This window comes from Rissa tridactyla, chromosome 1 (genome assembly GCF_028500815.1).
Source record: "Rissa tridactyla isolate bRisTri1 chromosome 1, bRisTri1.patW.cur.20221130, whole genome shotgun sequence".
NCBI lineage: Eukaryota > Metazoa > Chordata > Aves > Charadriiformes > Laridae > Rissa > Rissa tridactyla.
Genome location: NC_071466.1, coordinates 104,163,238 through 104,184,394, shown reverse-complemented (window position 1 = coordinate 104,184,394; position 21,157 = coordinate 104,163,238). Strand labels below are relative to the sequence as shown.

Below are 21,157 nucleotides of genomic sequence, written 5' to 3'. Positions count from 1 at the left end.
CTCCGCCGCTGGGGTCTTGTTTTCCACAGGCAGCGGCCAGGGTGGTCGCCTCAGCCGGGTCTCGCTCCCCGGCTCAGCACAGCCTCTGCGGGAAAGACCCCGCGCCCTCGCTGAGGAAATCTTGGCTTCTGGCGTGGAGGGGGGGAGGTAACGTGGTTGTCCTCTTCGCTAGTGATAAACGGTGGCATCTTTCATGTGGCATCTTCGGGGTTCGGTTTAGGCTGGGAGCATCCTGAGAAGTCAGTCGAGCCGGTCTTAGTGGCTGTTGTGTTGACTGAAAGAAAAACTGCTAGTTTGGTGGCCTTTTTAAAGACAGTCTTTCCAGGTACAAGTGTTGGGAGCTGGAAGGACCTCTTTCCAGCCTTCCCGCCATATCAGGAGGACCAGACTCCCTTGCAGCCTGGCTTTGCCAGCCACGTTGGTAGTCTGCCCAGGAGGACGTGCAGGGGGCCTGGCTGGTCTCCTGCAGCCTCTCACTGTGGCAAGATCTCCCATAGAAAGCATTGCATTACTTTTGTGCGTGTTCTCAATCTGTATTGACTTCCCAAAGACACACCAGAGTTATTAGTAGAAAGGAAAACTGTAAATTTTCAGCTCTTCTTTCCATTTTTTTTTCTGATGCAAAAAAACCAGCTCGGTTTCCATTCATTGGCACATGCAATAGTCATGCATCCAGGTTAAAGACTGACAAACACAGGTTGAACCTGATGTGTGGAGAGTGAAACCATTGTGTATGTAAATATTAATTGCTGTAAATATAAAATACTGTAGGGTTTTGAGTGTGGTTAAGCATGAGTATCTTACACTGTGATTTAAAACAGATTCATAAAATCACGTAATTATTTCTGCAAAGTGATGCTTAATGTACTACTGTGTGTAGTTTATATGCAGACAAAACAAAGTTCCACCAACAGAACTAATAAAATGTGCCATGTATGTGGTATATATTTTGTATGCATTGCTCTGAAGAAATTCTGCAAGGTTCTAATGCAGTGCTTTAATGTGGCAAAGACATATAAAATTGAAATTGGGAGAATCAGGTTCTTGGTATCTGCTAGAAAAGAACATCAAAGTTGAAAAGATCACTTCAGTATCGGTGCTGTGGATTTCTGCTGTGCAGTAATCAAGAGGAGAATTCTTGCCTGATTCCAGGAAAATCTCTGCCATGCTTACTTGGGCATGGAAATAAAAGGTCTTTTACGTCAGCCTTATTTAAAACACTACAGTGGCAAAAGTAACCAAAACTGTGATTTGCAGTGTTAGAAAGCCCATGGATTTATTAATTTCGTGGTTTCTTCCCAACAAGGCCAGAATACATACATTCTCAGTTACTGCTGCAGGTGTGAAATTTGAGCGATAGCAGCAGCCAACCGGTGTTGTCTTGGCAATGTGGAAGTACTGTGTTATTCAGCACATTTTTTACTAGAGGGCAGCAGAGCCTCAGTGAATTCGCTGAAGATCATTTCGGTTTGATTTTCCCAGATTTTAAAGAGAGGATTGGTAACATTTAGAAATCAATACATTTGTGTGTGACAGCTGTATTTTTATTTTTTTTTTTACAACACTATGCTGTGCAGGATTAGTGACTTGCCAGTTTGTGAAGGCAAGGTTAGTACTTTTGCACAGACAATTGGACAGACAATATGAATTATTTGCCTGTGTCTGTAATACCTTCCAGGCATGTAACGCGCACGCACACACACACACGCACTCCCCTGCCAATCTCTGTTAGCCCAGCTCCAGTTCCTAACCATTTTGTAACCTGTGACACAATCGTGAGAGGTATCATTAGAAATATTTGTGATTTGGAGAGGAGGCTTACAGTTTGTTGCCAAGATGCTGACAAAGGAAACAGCGTCTTTGCAGCAGCTGATTTAATAGCTCTCTGGTTGAGTTAAATTGAGTTCAGTTCCCTAGCCTTCAAACATCCACGTGCTTAAATCTGTTAATTTGCAATTGCAAATAGACCCCATTAATTCAATAGTTACTGCATTGTTGATTTCAGTGGGAAAGCTCACAGTAATAGAAGGTATGCATGTATTTAAGTATGCTGAAAAATTAAGTTTTGCTTCCTAGCAAAACTGATCTGTCATTGATTGCAGTTATAGAAAAAGTCTTTCTTTAAAGTTGTTGAAGCAAATTCACTGGTTCCTTAGAATCTTGATAGCCGTTCCCTTCAGTACACGTATTTTATCCCAATTTCATGTAATCCTTTGCTGGCAGTGCAAGACTGCTAGGACTTGCTGTTCCGAAGCCTTTATTGTACTGTATGGATGGATCCTGGCCTTAATCATATCTCATAGAATGCAAATCCTGCAGACATGGGCAAGGAACAGACTTTGGGCTATATAAATAGTCCCGATGTGGGGGTGGCAATCTTTCTCCCGCAACGTGTCTGAAAATTGTTTGTGACATGTCTGCCAGAAGCCTTGCTTTCCTTATCAGACAAGAGTCTCGGATGGGGTCTTTCTCCTCTCTCACAGGGGAGAACATGAGCAGATTATCACAAAAGATGAAGTCAGGTTCCCTGCATTTGGGGAAATTGCAGTCATCAGCACACTCAATGTGCAAGAGACAGGCCTGTCCCTGGGAAAAAACACCTTTGTGAGTATGGTGTCTCACCTGTGAGGTGGCCTCTTTGCCCAGTGCTTTCCCATGATGTGTGCTGTGGCTTGGCAGAGGTCACAGCTTCCTGGTCATCCCCAAACACACCTTTGACTTTGCGCTTAGGTTGGAGGCTGCCGGCATTGCCCGTCCCTGCTTTTGTAAGAGGCTGCGTCACCCAGCCTGAGCAGAGGGTTCCCAGCTCTGACTGAGTAGCAGAGGACAAGGACAGCTCAGCACTCCCAGTCTGAGTAACCTGTAACCACCTTGCACCCCTTGAACCTGACAGCAGTGGGCTGTATGGGCAGGGACATAGCCAGTAGACGGAGGGAAGAGATTATTCCCCTTGTCGCGGCACTTACAAGACTGCATTTGGAGTACTGCATGCAGTTTTGGCCCCCCCAGTGCAAGAAGGATATGGATCAACTGAAGTGGTCTGGTGGAGAGACACCAAGATGGTCAGGGGCTGGCGCATGTGGCTGTGAGAAAAGTGTGAGGGAACTGGGTTTGGTCAGCCTGGAGAAGGGAAGGCTGGGGTTAATACATGAAAAAAAGTTTCCCCATGAGGACAGGCAGGCAGTGGAGCAGGTTGCCCAATGAGGTTGTGCAGGTTCCATCCTTGGGGGTCTTCAGGACCCGACTGCAGAAAACTCTGAGCTGCCTGGTCTGATTCCAGAGGTGGTCCTGCTTGGGGCAGGTGGTTGGACTGGAGACCTCCCAGGCTGCCCACTAACCCGAGTGATTCACCAGGAGGCTCAGGTTCTTCTACAACTGGCGGTACATGGTTATGACTTTTTCTGTCTGAGGCACAAGCTTGAAACAAAATTTATCTGCAGATTTCAATTCTTAGCTTACAATGTATAAAAATAATTTGTACTGATGCTTTCTAAAACAGTTGTTTCACATTTTCTTTGTTCAAGAAAGCATTTACTGAATCAGTCTGATGAGTCTGTCTTACTTTAAGCACCTCCTTGTAGAGTGCTATTGCAGTCAGAACTGTTCATCCCATAACAGCTTCTCCTGGCCAAACCAAACAGACTTAAAAGAAGTCCCATCTCTCTCTTAGCAGTTTGCCGTGCCTCCGACTACTGAATATGTTAAATAACTCAGTAAATGAATGTTACAACATAGCTCTTGTTATCTGGGGTTGAGAAAACATCAGAGTACAACAGGCTGGGAAAGTGCTCCGTGATACTAGAGACGTTTTCCACACTGTATGACTTCAGCAAAGAATATCCATTGAAAAGCGAGGTATCCAGAAAAGAAATATATGCAAGCATTTGCCTGTCTTTGTTGTGTAATGCAAGTGAGTCTTCTTTTTCGTTGTTGCTGCTGCTAGAGATGGTTACGCTCTGCTCTGGAAATCGTCCCTTGACCTTATTTACCCGGAGCTTTCTAAGTCCCCAAATGGCCAAGTATTCTGTTGGGAGAGGATTGGTGCCACAGAAGGACAGCTTCAAATCCCACACCCTTGTGAAGTTGAGGAGCATCTCCAGCAGGGAGGTGTCTGTGAACCAAATGGTCAGGTGGTTATTGTAGGTGGTTTTTTCCATGGTAGAAGGCAGCACCGTTTTGCAATTGCACATCAAGTTTGCCAGGCAGTAATCACAATCACGGATATCCGCCGAGCAGCTGCAGTTGCGAATTGTGTTTTCCTTGGTGAAAATTAGCGTGTGGTTCTTCTGACTTCTCACAAAACTGCCAGTGATGTGTATGCTAAGGAAGCCGGCCAAAATGAGACCCAGCCAAAAGGAGAAAGCAGAGAAGGGTATTGGCTTCATTAGTACTGGTGCCAAGCTGCCAAGTGTCTCCTCCTTTTACTCAGTGAATTATATCACTTGGCTTTACCTACTGAGGAAAAACAAATTCTTTATTATACTAAAGACCACTTAACGGTTCATATTACTTTGCTTTTCCCACTCGTTATCTGTCTCATCTATTCAGAACCATATTGCAGTTTTGCAGGTTGCCCTGCGTTAGAGGGGAAGCACAGCTACATTGATTAAGAAAAATGAATTGTGATCCATGTTTGGGATTCTTCTTTCACTCCTCTTTTGCTCTACATGGTTTCATCTGCCTATGGGACAGCTTGGACGCCCTCTTCTCTAGCCAGGCAGCTCCTCAGCCTGCCCACTGTGAAGGTAAGGGCAGGACTCCTCCTGCTCATTTCTCCTTTCTGCTTTCTTTGTCCGCTTTCCAACAGATAGGGGTGACAAATGACCCTGTTCTCCACTTCACCGAGTGAGGCAGTCTGAGAAGGGCTAAAGACAAGCGTTTTGTTTTACACCTGAATCACTAAGTAAGGGTTGTGATAACCTTCCCTTTAAACTGCGTGTGGGATATACTGGGCAAAGGGAAAGAAAGGGTGGCTAAGGGCAGAAGCACTGCTAGATGCAGTACATATCCTGAGCTATGCGGTATGCCAATAAAACCTGCTTTTGATCCATATGAAGCTACATCTGCTCCAGCCTTAGCCTGTAAGTTTTGGGGACTAAGGACCATCTCTCACTGTGTCTCTGCATGGCAACTAGCATAGGTTAGATCCTGGCTTTGGTGGTTGCTCTTCCTCTCTTCATTTAACCTGGCAAAGCAAAGTAGCACCTCCATGCACGCTTATGACAATGGAGCGAGTTTCCATCCCAGCCATGCTCCACCTCAAATGGCTGGGAGCATGTTTGGTGGGGACTTTTGGATTCTCAGCTACCAGCCCTTTGGTTTTCAGAGCAGGGCTGGATCTTAGCAGGAGCTTCTGGGTTCTCCTGGCATATTATTGGGTGATGGTACAAGCAACGATGCAGAATGTAATTTCTCAACACAAATTAGAAGGTGTTGGAAAGTTTGTCTGATTTGATTGTAATTGTTTTGAAGCACCGAGAGACACTAGAGCCAAATTTTGACAAAAGGTGTCAGGTCCTAGTGAAGGCAGCAGTAGGGCATGCAGTGGGCAGAATTTGGTCCTTGGTATGTGAAAAGATTGATGCATGTCTCCAGCACCTCAGAAAACATGGCAATACAACTGCAGTTTTGGAGAAACATACCAGATAAAAAGCAAAATAATAAAAACAAAATTTGTTTTTGTCTGTTATTCAGTCAGTCTTCCATCATTAGACAGTGGGGTCCTCTGCTATAAACTTCATGGTCATTTAACAGACAATTAAAGGAAAGAGTCTTTAGGAGCACACTAAGGTTCTCGTAATCATTAGCACTATCATATGCCTGGTAGCTTACCAGGTATGTGATTTAGATCTAAATGTTTTAAGCTCAGTTCCTGCTGAAAATTCAAGTGACAATGTCCTTTGACTAATACTAAATTTAAAAAAAAACAACCCCAAAACTGCATCTTAACAGAATAGTTTGTGTCCCGCTTCCCATATTTCTCACTTATAGAGGATATAGTACTCTAGTCTGCCTTTTTTCTTTGAAATTCAGTCTCTTGTCAGTGAATCTGTAGAAACTGTGATGGTTTGTAAATGACCAGGACTTTGCCATCCATGGGAAAAGGATAAAAAAGGGGAGTTACGTGAACATGGGAGAAAAATCTGCACCTAAGAAATGGTGGACTCTGGGCCAGACATTACCACCAGATCTTTTCCAGGAATTAGATGTTTAGCTTGTGATAGACAGTTGCATGAAAACATCAGCTCGTTGCTTAACAGCAGTCGAAAAGTAATTAAGTTGTTAAGATGTAATAGGAAAATGATGGAAAAAAGGAGACAGTGCCGTTGAGCTACTGCATAAATCACTTGTTTGATGACACTTGCCTGTTGTGTGCAGGTCAGATCTCACCATTTCAGAAAGGATATCACAGGACTGAAGTTCAGAGAAGAGCAACAAGAGTGGTGAGAGATGGAGGGCTTCCTTTAAGTAAGGTGGGACTAGGAAGGGTAGGAGTCTAGGTGGGAAGAGACAGTTGAGGCAGGATATGGTGGTGATCTAGAACAGCACTAATAACATGGAGATGGTGGGTAAAAATCAGTTTTTCCAAGAACAAGAGCAAGACTATTTTTCTCAAATAAAACCAGGAGGGTCACAGCTGACTCGTTGGTCCTTAGCAAAGCATGTGGAGGGTGCAAAAAGTTTTCACAAATTCAGAGCAGGACTGGATAAGTTCAGTGAGGAGATGTCCATGGCAGTTATCATGTACACAGGTGCCACACCTGGCTACAGAAGGCCCTGTGCTGAAAATAGTTGGATGCAAAGAAAGTTATAGCGGTAAGTATCACATGTTCTTGTCCTATGTGAAATCTCTTCTACGCACCTTCTTACGGCTGCACATGGAGATGGCTACTTGACTAGATGGATCTGTGGTCTGACAGATTATGGTCATATATAAGACCTATAAGAATGCATGCAAATAAATAGTGTAAATGCATGCAAACTGACTCAAACGTGATTTAATTCTGTAGGTACTCCCTCAATTTACTATGTTGCTTTCCTAAATGGAGGATACAGACATTGTAATGCTTAAATCAAATATTTAAGCCATGTTGTGGAACATACCAGAAATACCAGTCCAACTGTTAGCTAATGTTTAACTTCAAAGGTCAGACTCATCCAAGCTGTAGTTGTTCTGGTGTTGTTACTGCTAGGTTAATTTGGTCTCCAGTATCTAAGCATCTAATCATGCATCACAATGAAAATCCTATTACTAAACCTCCATGCTGTGCTTGTTTTCTCAGCCGTTAACCATGGCTAACAGTTGTGATGAATCAGAAACCTGTAATATCACCTCTATTTCACAACTCAGTGAAATTATTTGGATTTATCTGTTTTGGAGGTAATATTTGCAAGAAGAATTCCTAGATGATGTTAACAATATGAGTTTGAACTAAGTAAAAGAGATTTTAATTGAAGACTCAGAACTTCTGCATTTCAGACTCCCACCTGCGTCAAAAGGGGTGATACTGCTTTTTCCATATAACATGTGAGACTTAATAGTCATAAAACATTAGAATAATATACTTCGATGCATCCTCATTAGTTTTAACTCTTGATTCCTTTTCATATTTTTTTTTCAGTACCTGAAGAGTGGAGATCCTTTAGTTCTCTACTGTCTTGCAGCCAACCAAAGAAAATTCTCTTTCAAGTTTAGCTTAGCTGATAGCATTTGGGCTTCGTCCATCAAAATACAAACAAAATCCTAAATCTTGGCATTCCAGGAAATGTTATCTCCAGAAATACTTGCTATCGTCTTCTTCTCACTGCAACGCAGAAACATTCCTATCAATTCCATTCTCGGTATTTTGTTTCTGTGTGGCTTTGGTGAGTGGTATGCAAACAGCAAAATATATGTTGCACATTGTCTGTCCATGAAATGTCCAAGTCATCTGCAATGCACCTTTACTTAAGCTACCAATTATCTACAGAAAAATGTGCATTATATGGCTCTTAATCAAATTATTTTGCTGTCTGCACTGGTTAAGGCTTGGGAAAAAGCTGGCTTCAAATTTTAGGGGTGGGGGGAGCTGCCTTGCAAGGAAGAAGCGAGGTAAATCATAGATAAAACTTAACCACACTAATTTGATGACTCTGAATTGTATCTTTTTGAATTATTAGTGCTGTCAAGGCACTGTTAGGAGGGAGGGGGTCACAATTTAGCAAGAGGTTCTTTGCACTAAAAGTCTGGGGAGAGGTCTTTAGCTTGTCTTCTCTAGCTCTGTCTCTGGCTCAAAACAGTCTGAGTTTCAGTAAGGAAGATAAGAATGTGAAGCAATAGTCACAGACATGGCAGTTGAGGGACAGGACTTTGCCAGGGTAAAAGATCTGGGGAAAAGAAAGAGGATCAAAGACAAGCGTGGGTCTGAAAAACAGGGCCAGGGCCTGAATATATGCACCTGCAGGACGACATCTTGTTATTATGAAGCAAAATGGTTGAGGTGATCTGAGTTTAATCATTGAAAGGACTGAAACACAGATTTGTTAATGTTGGTGTTTTTTTAACTTGGTGTGTTGATGTCATGGTGAGCTACGCAAAGAATAAACCTTTTGTCTCTCAGGAAGTGCTTTTGAAGTTGCAAAAGCTAACAGAGTTATTTTAAAAAATCTTCCTCCTTCGCAGATATTCTTTATGTTTTGGATTGCTTGTAATGCAAAGATGCCTTCAGTAGGGCTCTTGGAGATACACAAAAGCCCTTTGTTGTAATACTGCCATAAAGTTAAAGAAAATATGGGGTGATTCTCATGCCTAATCTGGGTCTCTGTTCTCCATCATCTCCAAATTTACAAAGAATGACGGATCATCTTCATAAAACTGGAGAATTTGGGCTGTGGGATACATCTTTCCACCATGCTCCCTCTCTGAGGATTACCCACTCCCCTTAACAGAGATAATTTATCCATTGAGCTCACTAAAATATTTTTATATATAACCTATAGAAACCCAAAGAATTCGTCAGATCGTGCTAAATGTTACAAATTTCCATACAGTTTTCTAGGGAATATTGGTGGGTATGACGCCTTTTCTTCCCTAATTTTCAAATCAAGGCTTCCAATGTGCTCAGTACATATTCAGAGACTAAGCAACAGTCATATCATATGCATTTAATATGCATGTGTACAACTAGTTCTGCAGCCTTCTTCCTTGATTATGGCTAGGAGACAGCATTTCAGTGATAAAACAACCCAACAGATTTAGTCTATGTCTTACTCGTGTACTATGCTACCGACTTTGGCAAAAGGAGGCTTGTCATGCAGCTATGAAGAAAACAGCTATGGGTGTTGTTTCTACTTAAAACTTTAAAAATCTATGGCTTTTTAAAGATTCATCCACCTGACATAATGGATTTTACAACTTGTTTCCGTAAGCCATTTGATATTTCCTTGCATAACATAGCATAGCAGGTATGGCGGTCCTATAAAAATAATGTAAGCATTTTTCAGCTTCCCAGTTTATACTAGAAGATTGCTGAACTCAAGAAACGCGAATGGTATTTCAAATCTGAACTTGGCAAATTAGCTCTTCCCTCACAGATGGGTAACCAAAACCTACCTGCCTTTGTGTATGGTTCTGGTGCAAAGAGTAACTCCATTGTCTACAGAAGCTCAAGCTAAGAAGGAGCTGGTCTGCATTTTACTTCCATATAATTGCTCAATTCAGCTGTTTTAGACAGTTGTTCTTGTCCAACCTTATACCCAATGTTCATCAGTCCTTGAAAGTGTCTGCAGTAATAAAAATGGTAACACATTTTCATACCAGAAATGATTGAACTTGTTCATTAACCAGTTGCAGTGAGCTGATTAACAAATACATTTTGATTAAAACACAGAATGGCTCTGTAGCCTAAACATGGTATGCGCTGTGGGAGTCTTGTGCTGTTGCTGAAGGTTTGGTTTGAGCTTTTGAGTAAAAGAATCTAGAGCTCTACCAGGCTGCAAGATGACCTCCCGCAGAGGTAATACCACTTTGGGGTCATCTCTTTGTCCAATGCAGCAAAGAAATAATTAGTCCAAACAGATGATGGTTGATTCCAACAACACGGTCTCTTCATGATGGTATTATTCCTAACAACATCCCAACCAACCATGTTTCAAATGAGGCATAAGTAGGATATAATAACATGCCCTTCACCCAACTGCACTGATACTTTTTCTAAGTTGGTCTTATACAGTCAGCTAACACTTACACAGTGTTTTGAAATTATGCACTGTGATTGCAACTTTTCCTTTTGTCAGTTACTGGTCAGTTTTTGTTACAGCTGCAACCTTCAACAAATCCACCGGTAAACCGGAGATAAAGTCTTCTTTCCTTCCCTTTCCATCTTGACATAGTCCAGTTTTGGAAATACAATTAGAAGTGAAAAAAACAAGGGCGAGTAAAGCTAGTAGCTAAATAGCTGCTGGGTCATGCCCCCCACACCACCTTGCTGTCCAGAGTCACAATGTGGTAAGCATTTAATGTTTGACAATGAAGTGGAAAATTAAATAAGTGTATGAGAATGGCTCAGTGCCTTGAGTAGCAATTAGACTGTGTTGCCCCAGAGGTCTTTCCTTATGCCTGCTTTTTCTTATGCCTGGGTAAGCAGTCACCCGACTTCACTGAGCAGTGGTAGAGTACCCCTACCCCATGGGAATTACTGAGAGTTGTTCCAGTTCTCCTCCAAGCAGCTGACAGTGTTTTTCCAGTGGTTACCTGCCAATTACAGCATTAAAACACCTTGGAATGGTTTTGAAGTGTGGATTTTGGTTTTTATGAATTGAAGAGATACCTCAGTTCAGGTATCAGAAGGCAAAGATTCAGCCATTACAAAAAGCATACTGATAGAAACTCTGCCACTGCAAGGGCTTTCTGGGAAATGGGGAGGTGGAAGTGAGATACGTTCAAGATCAAGAGATTCTTAACTGGCCTGAAGATGTTAATCATCAAGAAGACTTTGATGATTGGTATCATCTTGATTTTCACGTGGCATTTAAGCTGTCTGAAGTCCAAAGCAACCACCCAGTTTTCCTCATAGACTCCTGTAGAAAATCTTCCTTGACACTGAGGGGAAGCTCTTGCTTCACCCCAAATTGGAGAGCTTTCTGTTATAACCAGACCTGTTTAGCTGAATACTTGGAGAACAGGGAAGAAACATCAGCTCTAAGCACGAAGAGCAATTCCATGACAACTAAATAAATCTATAGTAAAGCATGTCTAGGAGTACCTGGACACAGCACCTAAACCCCAGAGCACAGACTCAGCAGATGCAGGTGGATGAGGAGGAAATCCCAGCAGCCTGTATGGTGGAACAAGGAGGTAGCTGTGCATGAAGGACACAGCTGTAGAGAGAAGAAGGGGGAAAGGTGGTGAGAAGGGGCTGGGTGGAGGAGAGTCAAGTGCAGCCCAGATGGAGGGATGGAGGAATGAAGGAGAAGGGAGGAGGAGGAAGCCTTCCTCAGCAAATCAGGAATCACAGAATTTTCAGAGTTGGAAGGGACCTCTAGAGATCTCTAGTCCAACTCCCCTGCTACAGCAGGATTGCCCAGAGCATATTACTCAGGACTGCATCCAGGCGGGTCTTGAAAGTCTCCAGAGAAGGGGACTCCACAACCTCCCTGGGCAGCCTGTTCCAGTGCTCTGTCACCCTCACTGTAAAGAAGTTTTTCCGTGTATTTGATCAGAACTTCCTATGTTCCAGCTTGTGCCTGTTACCTCTCATCCTGTTACTGGGAACCACTGAAAAGAGTCTGGCTCCATCCTCCTTAAACCCACCCTTTAGATACTTGTAAACATTAATAAGGTCGCCCCTCAGCCTTCTCTTCTCCAGGCTAAAGAGTCCCAGCTCTCTCAGCCTTTCCTCGTAAGGGAGATGCTCCAATCCCTCAATCATATTTGTTGCCCTATGCTGGACTCTCTCCAGTAGTTCCCTGTCTCTCTTGAACTGGGGAGCCCAGAACTGGATGCAGTATTCCAGTTGTGGCCTCACCAGTGCAGAGTAGAGGGGGAGAATGACCTCCCTTGACCTGCTGGCCACGCTCTTCCCTATGCAGCCCAGAATTCCATTGGCCTTCTTGGCGACAAGGGCACACTGCTGGCTCATGGATAGTTTGCTGTCTACCAAGATCCCCAGATCCTTTTCTTCAGAGCTGCTTTCCAGCAGGTCCACCCCTAACCCGTATTGATGCCTGACATTCTTCCTCCCCAGGTGCAGAACCCTACACTTGTCCTTGTTGAACCTCATTAGGTTCTTCTCTGCCCAGCTCTCCAGCCTGTCTAGGTCACACTGGGTGGCAGCACGGCCCTCTGGGGTGTCAGCCACCCCTCCCAGTTTGGTATCATCAGCATACTTGCTGAGCATACGCTCTATCCCCTCATCCAAGTCGTTGATGAAAATGTTAAACAATACTGGTCCAAGTATTGACCCCTGGGGGACACCACTGGTTACAGGCCTCCAACTCGACCCTGCTCCATTAATCACAACCCTCTGAGTCCTGTCACACAGCCAGCTCTCAATCCACCTCGCTGTCCCCTCGTCTAGTCCACGCTTCCTCAGTTTCCTAAGGAGGATGTTATGAGAGACAGTGTCAAAAGCCTTGCTGAAGTCAAAGTAGATGACATCTGCTGCTCTGCCCTCATCCAGCCAACAAGTTATAACATCATAGAAGGCTATGAGGTTGGTCAAGCATGATTTACCCTTGGTAAATCCATGTTGACCACTTCCAATAACTTCCTGCTCCTGAATGTGCTTGGATATGACATCCAGAACGAGTTGCTCCATTACCTTCCCAGGGACGAAGGTGAGACTAACCGGAAGCTCTTTAATAGGGCAGAACATACAGAGAGAGTACAAAACTGAGGCAGGGTTTTTTTGCTAACTTTACAAGCATGTCTTGACAGAAAGTAAAAGAAAAGGAACAACATTTCTCTAGAAGAGACACCCATTCTGCTTCTGCTTTGGCTCCTAATTTGTGTGGTTTATACCTGATCCAATATTCGTTGTTAAGTATTGAGCTGTTCCTTCCATGCAAAAACTGGAGAAAACCAAGATGCCAACAGCTGCTTCGGAGTCCCTCCAGCCCCTCCAGTCCCTCCAGCCTGCAGTGCTGGCCTGGGGAGGAGGGAAGGCAGCCACCGCTTTGGAGCTGCAATCTCTGATAGGGAGAAGAAGCAGCTGCATTGCCTGCTTAGCAGCAAACAAAAATCCTAATGATTTTAGGGAAATCTTACTTGCTGCCGGTAGCAATAACCTGCTTCTGAAAAAATATTTTTGAGTGATATAAATCTGGCAAATCATTTGCTCATTTTTGTCCTAAGTGGGGGATCTTTCAAGTGAAAATCGGACTAGACATAGATACCAGCAGAAAATGATTGCAGTTTGATTGCTTCAGCCATGCGTGTTTTCAGATATGTGTCCTCTTTCCTGCATTGAAACCCCTGTTTTATTACATGTTATCCCAAAAGTTTTCTAGCACAAGATTCTGTCCCCACTCCTTTTTCTTTGCAGGTTTTGATAGCTAAAGGAGATTTTCAATGCTTATTTAGTAATAGTGTCATTTCAGGTTTCTGAATTTGCTTTGATCACTATTTTTTATTTTCTTTTTTTTTGCTAATTGCAGATCTGTGTATTAAGAAAACTGCAAAAAAGCAATAAAAAGCCTTTGACTGTTGTGTGAGAATGCTACTGTCTCAAGGAAAGTTAATCCTATTCAATGGAAGTCCCAAGCCTATACAATTAATTTCTTCACAGGGTGCTTTCTTCCATTCTCTATTCAGAAAAAAACCTAATTAAAACCCCTCATTGATCACTTGTGTTAACATGTGCCTATGTGAAAGTGCTGTATTAAGCAAAGAGCAGCTTAAATCCATATAATCTTGTGCAGCTTGAGTAATGTACACAGGATGAATACCAAAACCACCCAATTTAGACCAAAATAGCATGAAAGGCTGGACCAAAAGCATTTGGAAGAACTACGAAGACTGCCTCTTTCTTTTCCTGTTTGCATGCAGGTATGGGAGGGAGGGAAAGAGGGATATGTAAAAAAAAATACATTGCATTTTGGCATGAAGGTGGGAGGAAGGAAGTGGGTACAGCAGCTTAACTGGGCTGGCCTCAGCGGGGCCGATGCGTTACTCGCCCACCGCACAGAGACCTCAAAAGGGAGGCAGGGGAAGAGGAACCCAGACAAGCTCCCATCACTCTAAGGAGCAAAGCACGCCCCAGGCTTGCCTTCATCTGTGTAGTCTTTCAATTATATTTAATACCAGTCTAACCTGTAAAATCTTTGTTGAAAAAGGGGTTTTTAAAGGCTGCACAGGGCTGCCATTGGGTGGCTGTGCTGTGCACGCATCCTGACTAACTGGAGGTTTTTGAAGTGCAATTCCTTTGGCATTTGAAAGAGTAAAGTGAAATCTTCCTTTTTGTTTTCTTTTTTTCCTTTTTTTTTTTTTTTCCCTCAAAGATAATACTAACAATTTGCTTGAAAGCCTATCGGATCTTCTGGGAAAAAAACACACACCTTTTATTGTTAAATTGTAACTGAAAAAAATAACACCTCTGGTTTGCAGAGCGGCATGCACATGAGGAAGGGTGAGGTTAGCTTTTAACATCTACTGAACTAAGCAGGTGTTAAAATACGAGATTACAGGAAAATGTAAAGGGCTATGTAAAATAAAAAGAGTCGGTCCCGTAATAAGTCTAATCTGACTCTTCGCTGCAAAACAGCTACATTATCTGACCAGAAAGCCCCAGGGAGGCTCAAGCCTTGAGGGAAGCAAAGTGCTAGATTTGACCTTTTTACTCTGTGGGAGTTTCAGGAGTTCCCTAAGCGGGCTGATGGCAGTAAGAGAGGTATTTTTTTTCCATCTCTTTGTTTAAACAATTGCCGTATATATTTAGTTACTCCACAGATAAAGGTAGAAAAATAACTTCTGTGATAAAAGCTGCTGTTCTACAGACTTCCAGGCTGCAGTGTGATCCATGCTTGTTGTCAATAATTTGAAAATTTTATTTGCCTTTGATTGTGCTGCAAAAGCCTGGGCTGCTGTCATTTGGCTGAGCCGCCAGTGCTGTAGCGGTGGTGCCGTCGAGTGTAGCGGAACAAATTCCTTCCCAGCAATGATAAAAATGCAAGGTAAAATAGGCAACTCTGTTTCATTGAACTTGAACAACACACAGACCCTTGAAAATGTTCCCGTATGGGTATTTTGGTATTCAGGTATACACAGGCTCCGGGACGGACAATTCATCTAAAAACACCTCTGCAAAATCATCAATCCTGTCTATCCCATGCAAAACTTCTGTCCATACTGGGGGCAAATGTTACCGCAGGGAAGATTGTGACATGTAACTGCAGGGAGGCAGATTAATAGGAGAAAACTCAAAGGAAAGGAAGAAGTCCTGTCCTCCCAAAGGATTGGGAGTGGTGGTACCTCCCTTTTCCCCATGGATGAAGGTCACCCTCGGCAGGTCACAGCCTGATTATTCCCAACCCTGAGAGAGCAGAAAGGATGGATGTGTAAGGCCTTCATTTCCATGCCCTGCTTCACACATGCAGTCTGTGCTTTTCCTAATAAAGAGCGGGGGACCAAGATGAGTGGCAGGATTTGCTCTGCCAAAACAGATCTGGAGCTATTCCAGCTTGGAGGTGGGCACAGTACATGCTGTCTGGGAAGGCTGACACACACTGATCTGGGTATTCACCTTTAAATTGCATCAGGATAAGCATTTACACAAATGAAAAGTGAGACGAAAGCGGTATAAATCTCTACCAACTCAGGAGAAGAGCACTGTCCTGCAACAGCTTTACAAAGCAGCTCAAACACACCTTACCCACTCGAGCAACATAGGCAGGATTTTTCATTACACCTGTGCAACGGGATTGAAATCAGTGGTATAAATCTGACCTAATACAATGGAAAATCAGAATTTTATTTCTAGCAGTGCCTTATGGCAGTGTGTCTCCATCCTGCCTGCTAGTACAACCTAGGACTACAAGTCCCAGTTTTCTATTCAGTGGTTATGAAGCCCTTTAAAAGTCTCAGAGGGAAGGCATTACAGAAAAATAAGTTTCTTCCTGTTGATATCTAACCAGGCAGCTCTTCCAGACTGTTGACTGCTGGATATTTCCCTGCAGTGCCTTCTGCAGCTTTCAAACAACAGAAGTGCTAGCAGCTTGAACTCTTGTCCTGATGCTTATAAGTGCACCCTGTACCAAAAAGGTGTCAGGAATCCAAAATCACGCCCTGCCTTTCTGTTAAAGAGAAAGCCCAGAGTATACAGTTATATGTTACACTGTGAAGAGATCTTACTTCTACTCTAAATTATAGATTAGTACTTTTCAATAAGTTCCTTGTTCGCTTCTTGAACAATCTAGCCTTTTTCCTTCCAATAGGCTAATTTTATTTATTTTTGTAAAAGAGAAGCCTCAGCAAATAAAACTTCCTCCAGTACTGGTGCTGACTCTGAGTGCACTGAATGTATGTAAGCTACAGTGTTAGGGGGGTTGTGCTTCCTGTGATTTAAAGTCTCAGTATTGGAAAAAAAAAAAGTATATACATGCATAAAGCCTGAATTTGTATGGTCACGAATGCACGAGTGCATCGCATTTTCATACAACAATAATTGTAAGGTATGTGCAATCAAATCCCTCTTTATTCATCTGTCCTCAGGAAGGGACCCCTTCTGGGAAATCAGGTGTCCTGAGGACGGGTGGTCAGCACTGCCTGAAAACCAGAGTTATCCTGGGTGGCTCAAGCTGAGTACTTGAACACTGAGGTACTAAAATTAATTTTAAAGCCACTTTTTAAAATTCTCATTTTTTTAACATCAAACCAACTACTCCCTGGAGCAAGGGTTCTTACACTGAGTGTACTTCAGGAAAGAAAGCTTGACTGCAACTTTTTGTTATTATTTCCCAGTGCTCTTCCTAGCCTGACCGGGATAAAAGTTGAAGTTAAGCATTACACCAAATTAAAGATCTGCCAAGCCCAAAACATAATGCTTACTTCATGAATGAAAATGGTGTAAAAAGCGTACTTCGATACTTTGTTTTCTATTGTTCAAATCCTAAACTAAGAAAAAATAAAGATGTGAGAGGAGAAAGCTGCAGGGTAGAAAGCTGTTATGAAATGTTAATGGTGACTAAGCAGCTGGAGACTGAAACTCTGGAGTAGGGCCTCCTGGTGCCGGGTATCTTGGCTCCCGTTCATTCACTGGGTTGTCATTGCCATTGAGACTCCAGAGCTATAGAGAGATGGTATATTTACTTTGTTGTGTCCTTCCTGTATCACTGACTTGATTTGCAGATTAAATGGCAAAACAAAACACAGGTAAATTAAATGGCAGAATAAAACACAGGTCCTAGCTGCTCCTTCCCTCATCCTCCTCTTCCACTGCTCTTCTCAAGGCAGTTTTAACTTAATAAAATGACTCAACTCCTGTCAGCTGGAATAATTCCCACCAACACTTCTGTCACCTTTAAAGATTTGCCTAAAGAAGTATTTGCAACAAGGAGCAAAATCATTCCACCGTGCTTTGTGGTTATTATTCATAGAGCTGTTAACTATTACCTAAGGCATGCAGATACAGCGTATAAACAATTGCAACATATGAAAGACAAACTTTGCAGAACCTGTTATTTCACCGTGATTACAAAACAACAAATCTGAAACAAAACACCTGCCAGGAACAGAGTTAATGGCAAGGAAATAATTATGCTGGAAGAGAAACAGTCTTATTAATAAAAATACCAGCTATTAAACGTACTTTGGTTATTTACCCTACCTCTTTCAGAGCCGAAACAAAGACAGCGACTTACTCTTTCTCCGGATGCCGGCGGATGGGTTTGTCACTGCCTGGCTTCTCGCCTGGCCGAGCTTGCGGAGTCCGGGATGCTCGGCTGCGGCTGGGAGCGGGGTCAGCTTGTGGGGCAGCCGGCAGTGCCTCCTCTCCCACCCGCTGCTGCTCTTTTATGTCTTCAGAGGCCGGCAACCCATGCTGTTCCCCTGACAACCGGGAGAGCGGTCCAAGGTCTACCCCAGATCATTAACGCCACGGCGGCAGGATCTCCCTACCTGTCTTTATTACCGTTGCTCCCAAGCCGCCGGGTGCGCCGTCAGACACAGAGAGCTCGCCTGGAAACACTCAGAGGTGACCAACAGCCTCCCTGCTTGCTCTAGGAGGGAAGCTGGGGTGTAGCTGAGCGGTGGGAGCTGGTGGCCCGTGTTCGCAGGGGGATGGTCAGCTTGGGGCGTAGGGAGGGAGATGGGACCTCCAGCGTGCTGTGCTCTCCTCCTGGCACCGCACTGGCCCTCCGTTTGGGGAGCCTTGTGACCATCCCCATGGGGTGGATTCTGCTCTGCCCGCTTTCCGGGGGCTTTGTGTGTAGGTTTAAAACAAAAAACCCAGGTCCTGTTTGAGAGCCTACTCGCCCAACTGGGAAGAGTAACTGGAAATTTTCATTTCACAGCCTAGCAGAGGCTCAAACACAGGCTCAACCTTAGCAGAGTTTGAGAGCAATGCAGCTCTCAGCCGTGCCTCAAATGCTGTGGGTGCTTCTCTGTGATCCGGCATGGAAAACATCATCTTTGTGGCATGTTTTACAATGCTATTGCCACAGAAGAATACTTACCAAAAGCTAGGATCTCTACAGCTAGCCTGGTACTAACTAGCCTGAATAACCAGCGGGACTATTTGTAACGACAGGCCAGTCATAAGCGGCTTCACACAGAAATGCAGTAGTAAGAGCATCCTAAAAAAACAATGATGCAACATGCTTTGGGGGCAAAGGTATTCTGGCAGGGCACCTGCGGGGAATGAAAAGTAAGAATTGCTGTGATTCAAATGAAAAGGTATTTGCTGCTTTTCCAAAAACAACACCTGGCCTTTACATGCCCAAGAGCCCTCTGGGAACTGCCAGTGCTGTTACCTCAGTAAGGGCATTTTGCCAAATCCAGGAATTAGAGTGTCATTTATGTCCAACCCAGAGAAGTATTTGGGCATTTTATCATCACTGAACCAACAGAAGTCAGACACTAAAATGTTGCTGTGATTCAAGCCCTACCTTACTCCTTTATGAGTTGTATTGCGTATGCAAATGTAAAGGAAAACAATCCAACCACTTATACTATCGATATTTCAGGCAAGTTGTCTGATTTGTGAATTTGGGACTTGTGTCCTTACTTTTTTTTTTTTTTTCCCTGGAAGAGCTGGTGCGTGAGAAACTTCAGTCCCCTCTCACCCCTATTCAGAATTGAAAGAGCACTATTTCGCTCTCTGCCCATCAGAAGTCCGTTCAGATGCTTGAATTCACAAGATACCCATTCAGCTCCTGACGGAGATGCCCAATAGCTCCTGTTCGGGGGAACCCTGTTTTGTAATAAAGGCATGGGCTGGGCATCAGGCAAATATGAGGAGCGTATAGGATCTGTTCACTAGAGTTCTTCTCTGTTGTTAATGATACACAATAAGAGACACTTTGCCTTACTTATATCACTTGTAAGGTAGTGGCAAATTTGACTGTGTACACTTATCACACGGTCTGTTGTATTTCAGGATAAACTCCACTTTAAACCTATTTTGCCCTTCTTGGATGCATCTAATATGGGAAGACCTTCATTCTCTCTTTGCTTCAAACCATCTTTAGCTTTATGTTTTCCTTTAGGGCTAACATAAAGTGCCTTTGTTTCTGGTAATTTCAGTCTTCCTTTGGACCACTGGGTGTTGTAAAGTAATTTAAGAAAGGGTTTGGCTGGCAGCCAGCTCAATAGCCCAGCTATAGAAACTGAGTGAACCTGGTTTTGTCACCTGTATGCACATCCACTCCAAGGAACCAACAGGTTTGGAGGAACTCTGAATGAACATCCTCAAAAAGAGCATTATTTGCCCTTGTCATTCAACAGCACAAAACATGAGAAAAGGGTAAACCAATGAAGAGCCTTCCCTTAACCCGACTGTAATCTTTTCTTGCAAGACATTATCATCTGGCACAAGCAATGTAGAAGAAAATGATAGGTTGTTAAGGCTGGGTCATCCTTCCTGAGTTGTCCCTGGGGCAAATGGAGAGAGAATTTGAAGTTGAGTTACTGCCAGCTTCTCTCTCTTCCACCTTGACACACCACATTGTTTGTTTATGTTGCTACTGCCATGTTGTGGCACAAGACAAAAAAAGATCCTTCCGTTGAAGGACCTCGCTGTGAACATATAAGATGCTGTCAATTATAAAAACACAGTTTATTGAAGGTTATTGGATTTTTCTCATGATTTTTGTTTGTTGCTTTCATATACACTACAAAATGTGCATGCCACTCATGTTAACTATGAAATAGGGTTTTTTTCTACTCTAGTGATTTCTAAAGAAGTTTTTTATTGCAATGCTCAAGAGTTCGATGTTCAAGAAAAACAAGATGAGGCCCACAGTCTTACAAGTGATTTCATCTTGCTGCTGAGAACTTGCATAATAGACATCACCTGCACAGAGGTTGATATTGCAACTTCACATTATAGGTGGGAGCAATGGGCAGCTCTGGTCAGGACTCCTTTGTCTCTCACACACTTGTGTCTGCACATATGATTTTTGACATTTTTAAAAAGTTTGCTTATCTTCTTCACTCCCAGCTATGCACCTAAAGAGGTACAGAGCCAGCTTTTGCATCGCCAGCTCTTCAGCCATTACTGCTCAGGAGTCTGTTCCAGTGTTGGAGAATTTTTTTCCCTTCTATCAAGTTGCATCCTCCTGTATTTCCCACTGTCTCTTGCTTTCCCATTGTGCACCTCAGTAGCAAGCCTATTTCTATCTTTTCGATGACTTCCCAATAGATATGGGGAGGTGGCTATTAGGTCCCCCCGTAGCCTTCTTTTCTCAAGGCTGAACAAGCCCCATTCCCTCTGCCTCTCTATACAGGACAAGTGCTCCAGCCTTGACCATCCTGGTGGCCCTCTCCCAACCTTGCCCCAGTTTATTGATGCCTTTCTTGTACAGCAAATCCCACAACTACAAGCATTACTCCAGATGTAGTCTAACAAATGCTGAGTAAATGGGGAAAATCCTTTCCCTTGACCTGCTGGCTGTGCTCCTGTTCAAACATCCCAGGATGCTGATGGCCCTCTCTGCTGCTGGGGCTGGCTGCTGGCCCATGCTC

General features: G+C 43.4%; 1 protein-coding gene across 6 annotated transcripts; it reads right to left on the bottom strand.

The window, feature by feature from the left end:
* Positions 1-636: 636 nt before the first annotated feature.
* Positions 637-18,728, bottom strand: C1H21orf62 (chromosome 1 C21orf62 homolog). 6 transcript variants are annotated; one of them, XM_054193777.1, is made up of 4 exons: positions 17,836-18,668; positions 9,593-9,762; positions 7,626-7,805; positions 637-4,455 (listed from the first exon to the last, which is right to left on the bottom strand). In XM_054193777.1, exon 4 carries the CDS (start codon positions 4,383-4,385, stop codon positions 3,711-3,713), a length of 675 nt encoding a protein of 224 aa, XP_054049752.1. In that variant the 5' UTR covers positions 4,386-4,455; positions 7,626-7,805; positions 9,593-9,762; positions 17,836-18,668; the 3' UTR covers positions 637-3,710. The 6 variants fall into 6 exon arrangements, with proteins under 6 accessions (XP_054049752.1, XP_054049725.1, XP_054049734.1 ...); XM_054193750.1 differs by having other exon boundaries at positions 9,593-18,668; XM_054193741.1 differs by having other exon boundaries at positions 4,015-4,111; positions 9,593-18,728.
* Between the last annotated feature and the right edge of the window lie 2,429 nt (positions 18,729-21,157).

Bases quoted from the DNA above. Each gene is read 5' to 3' on its own strand.
- C1H21orf62 (XM_054193741.1), bottom strand. From the start codon at position 12,854: ATGTTCTGCCCTATTAAAGAGCTTCCGGTTAGTCTCACCTTCGTCCCT.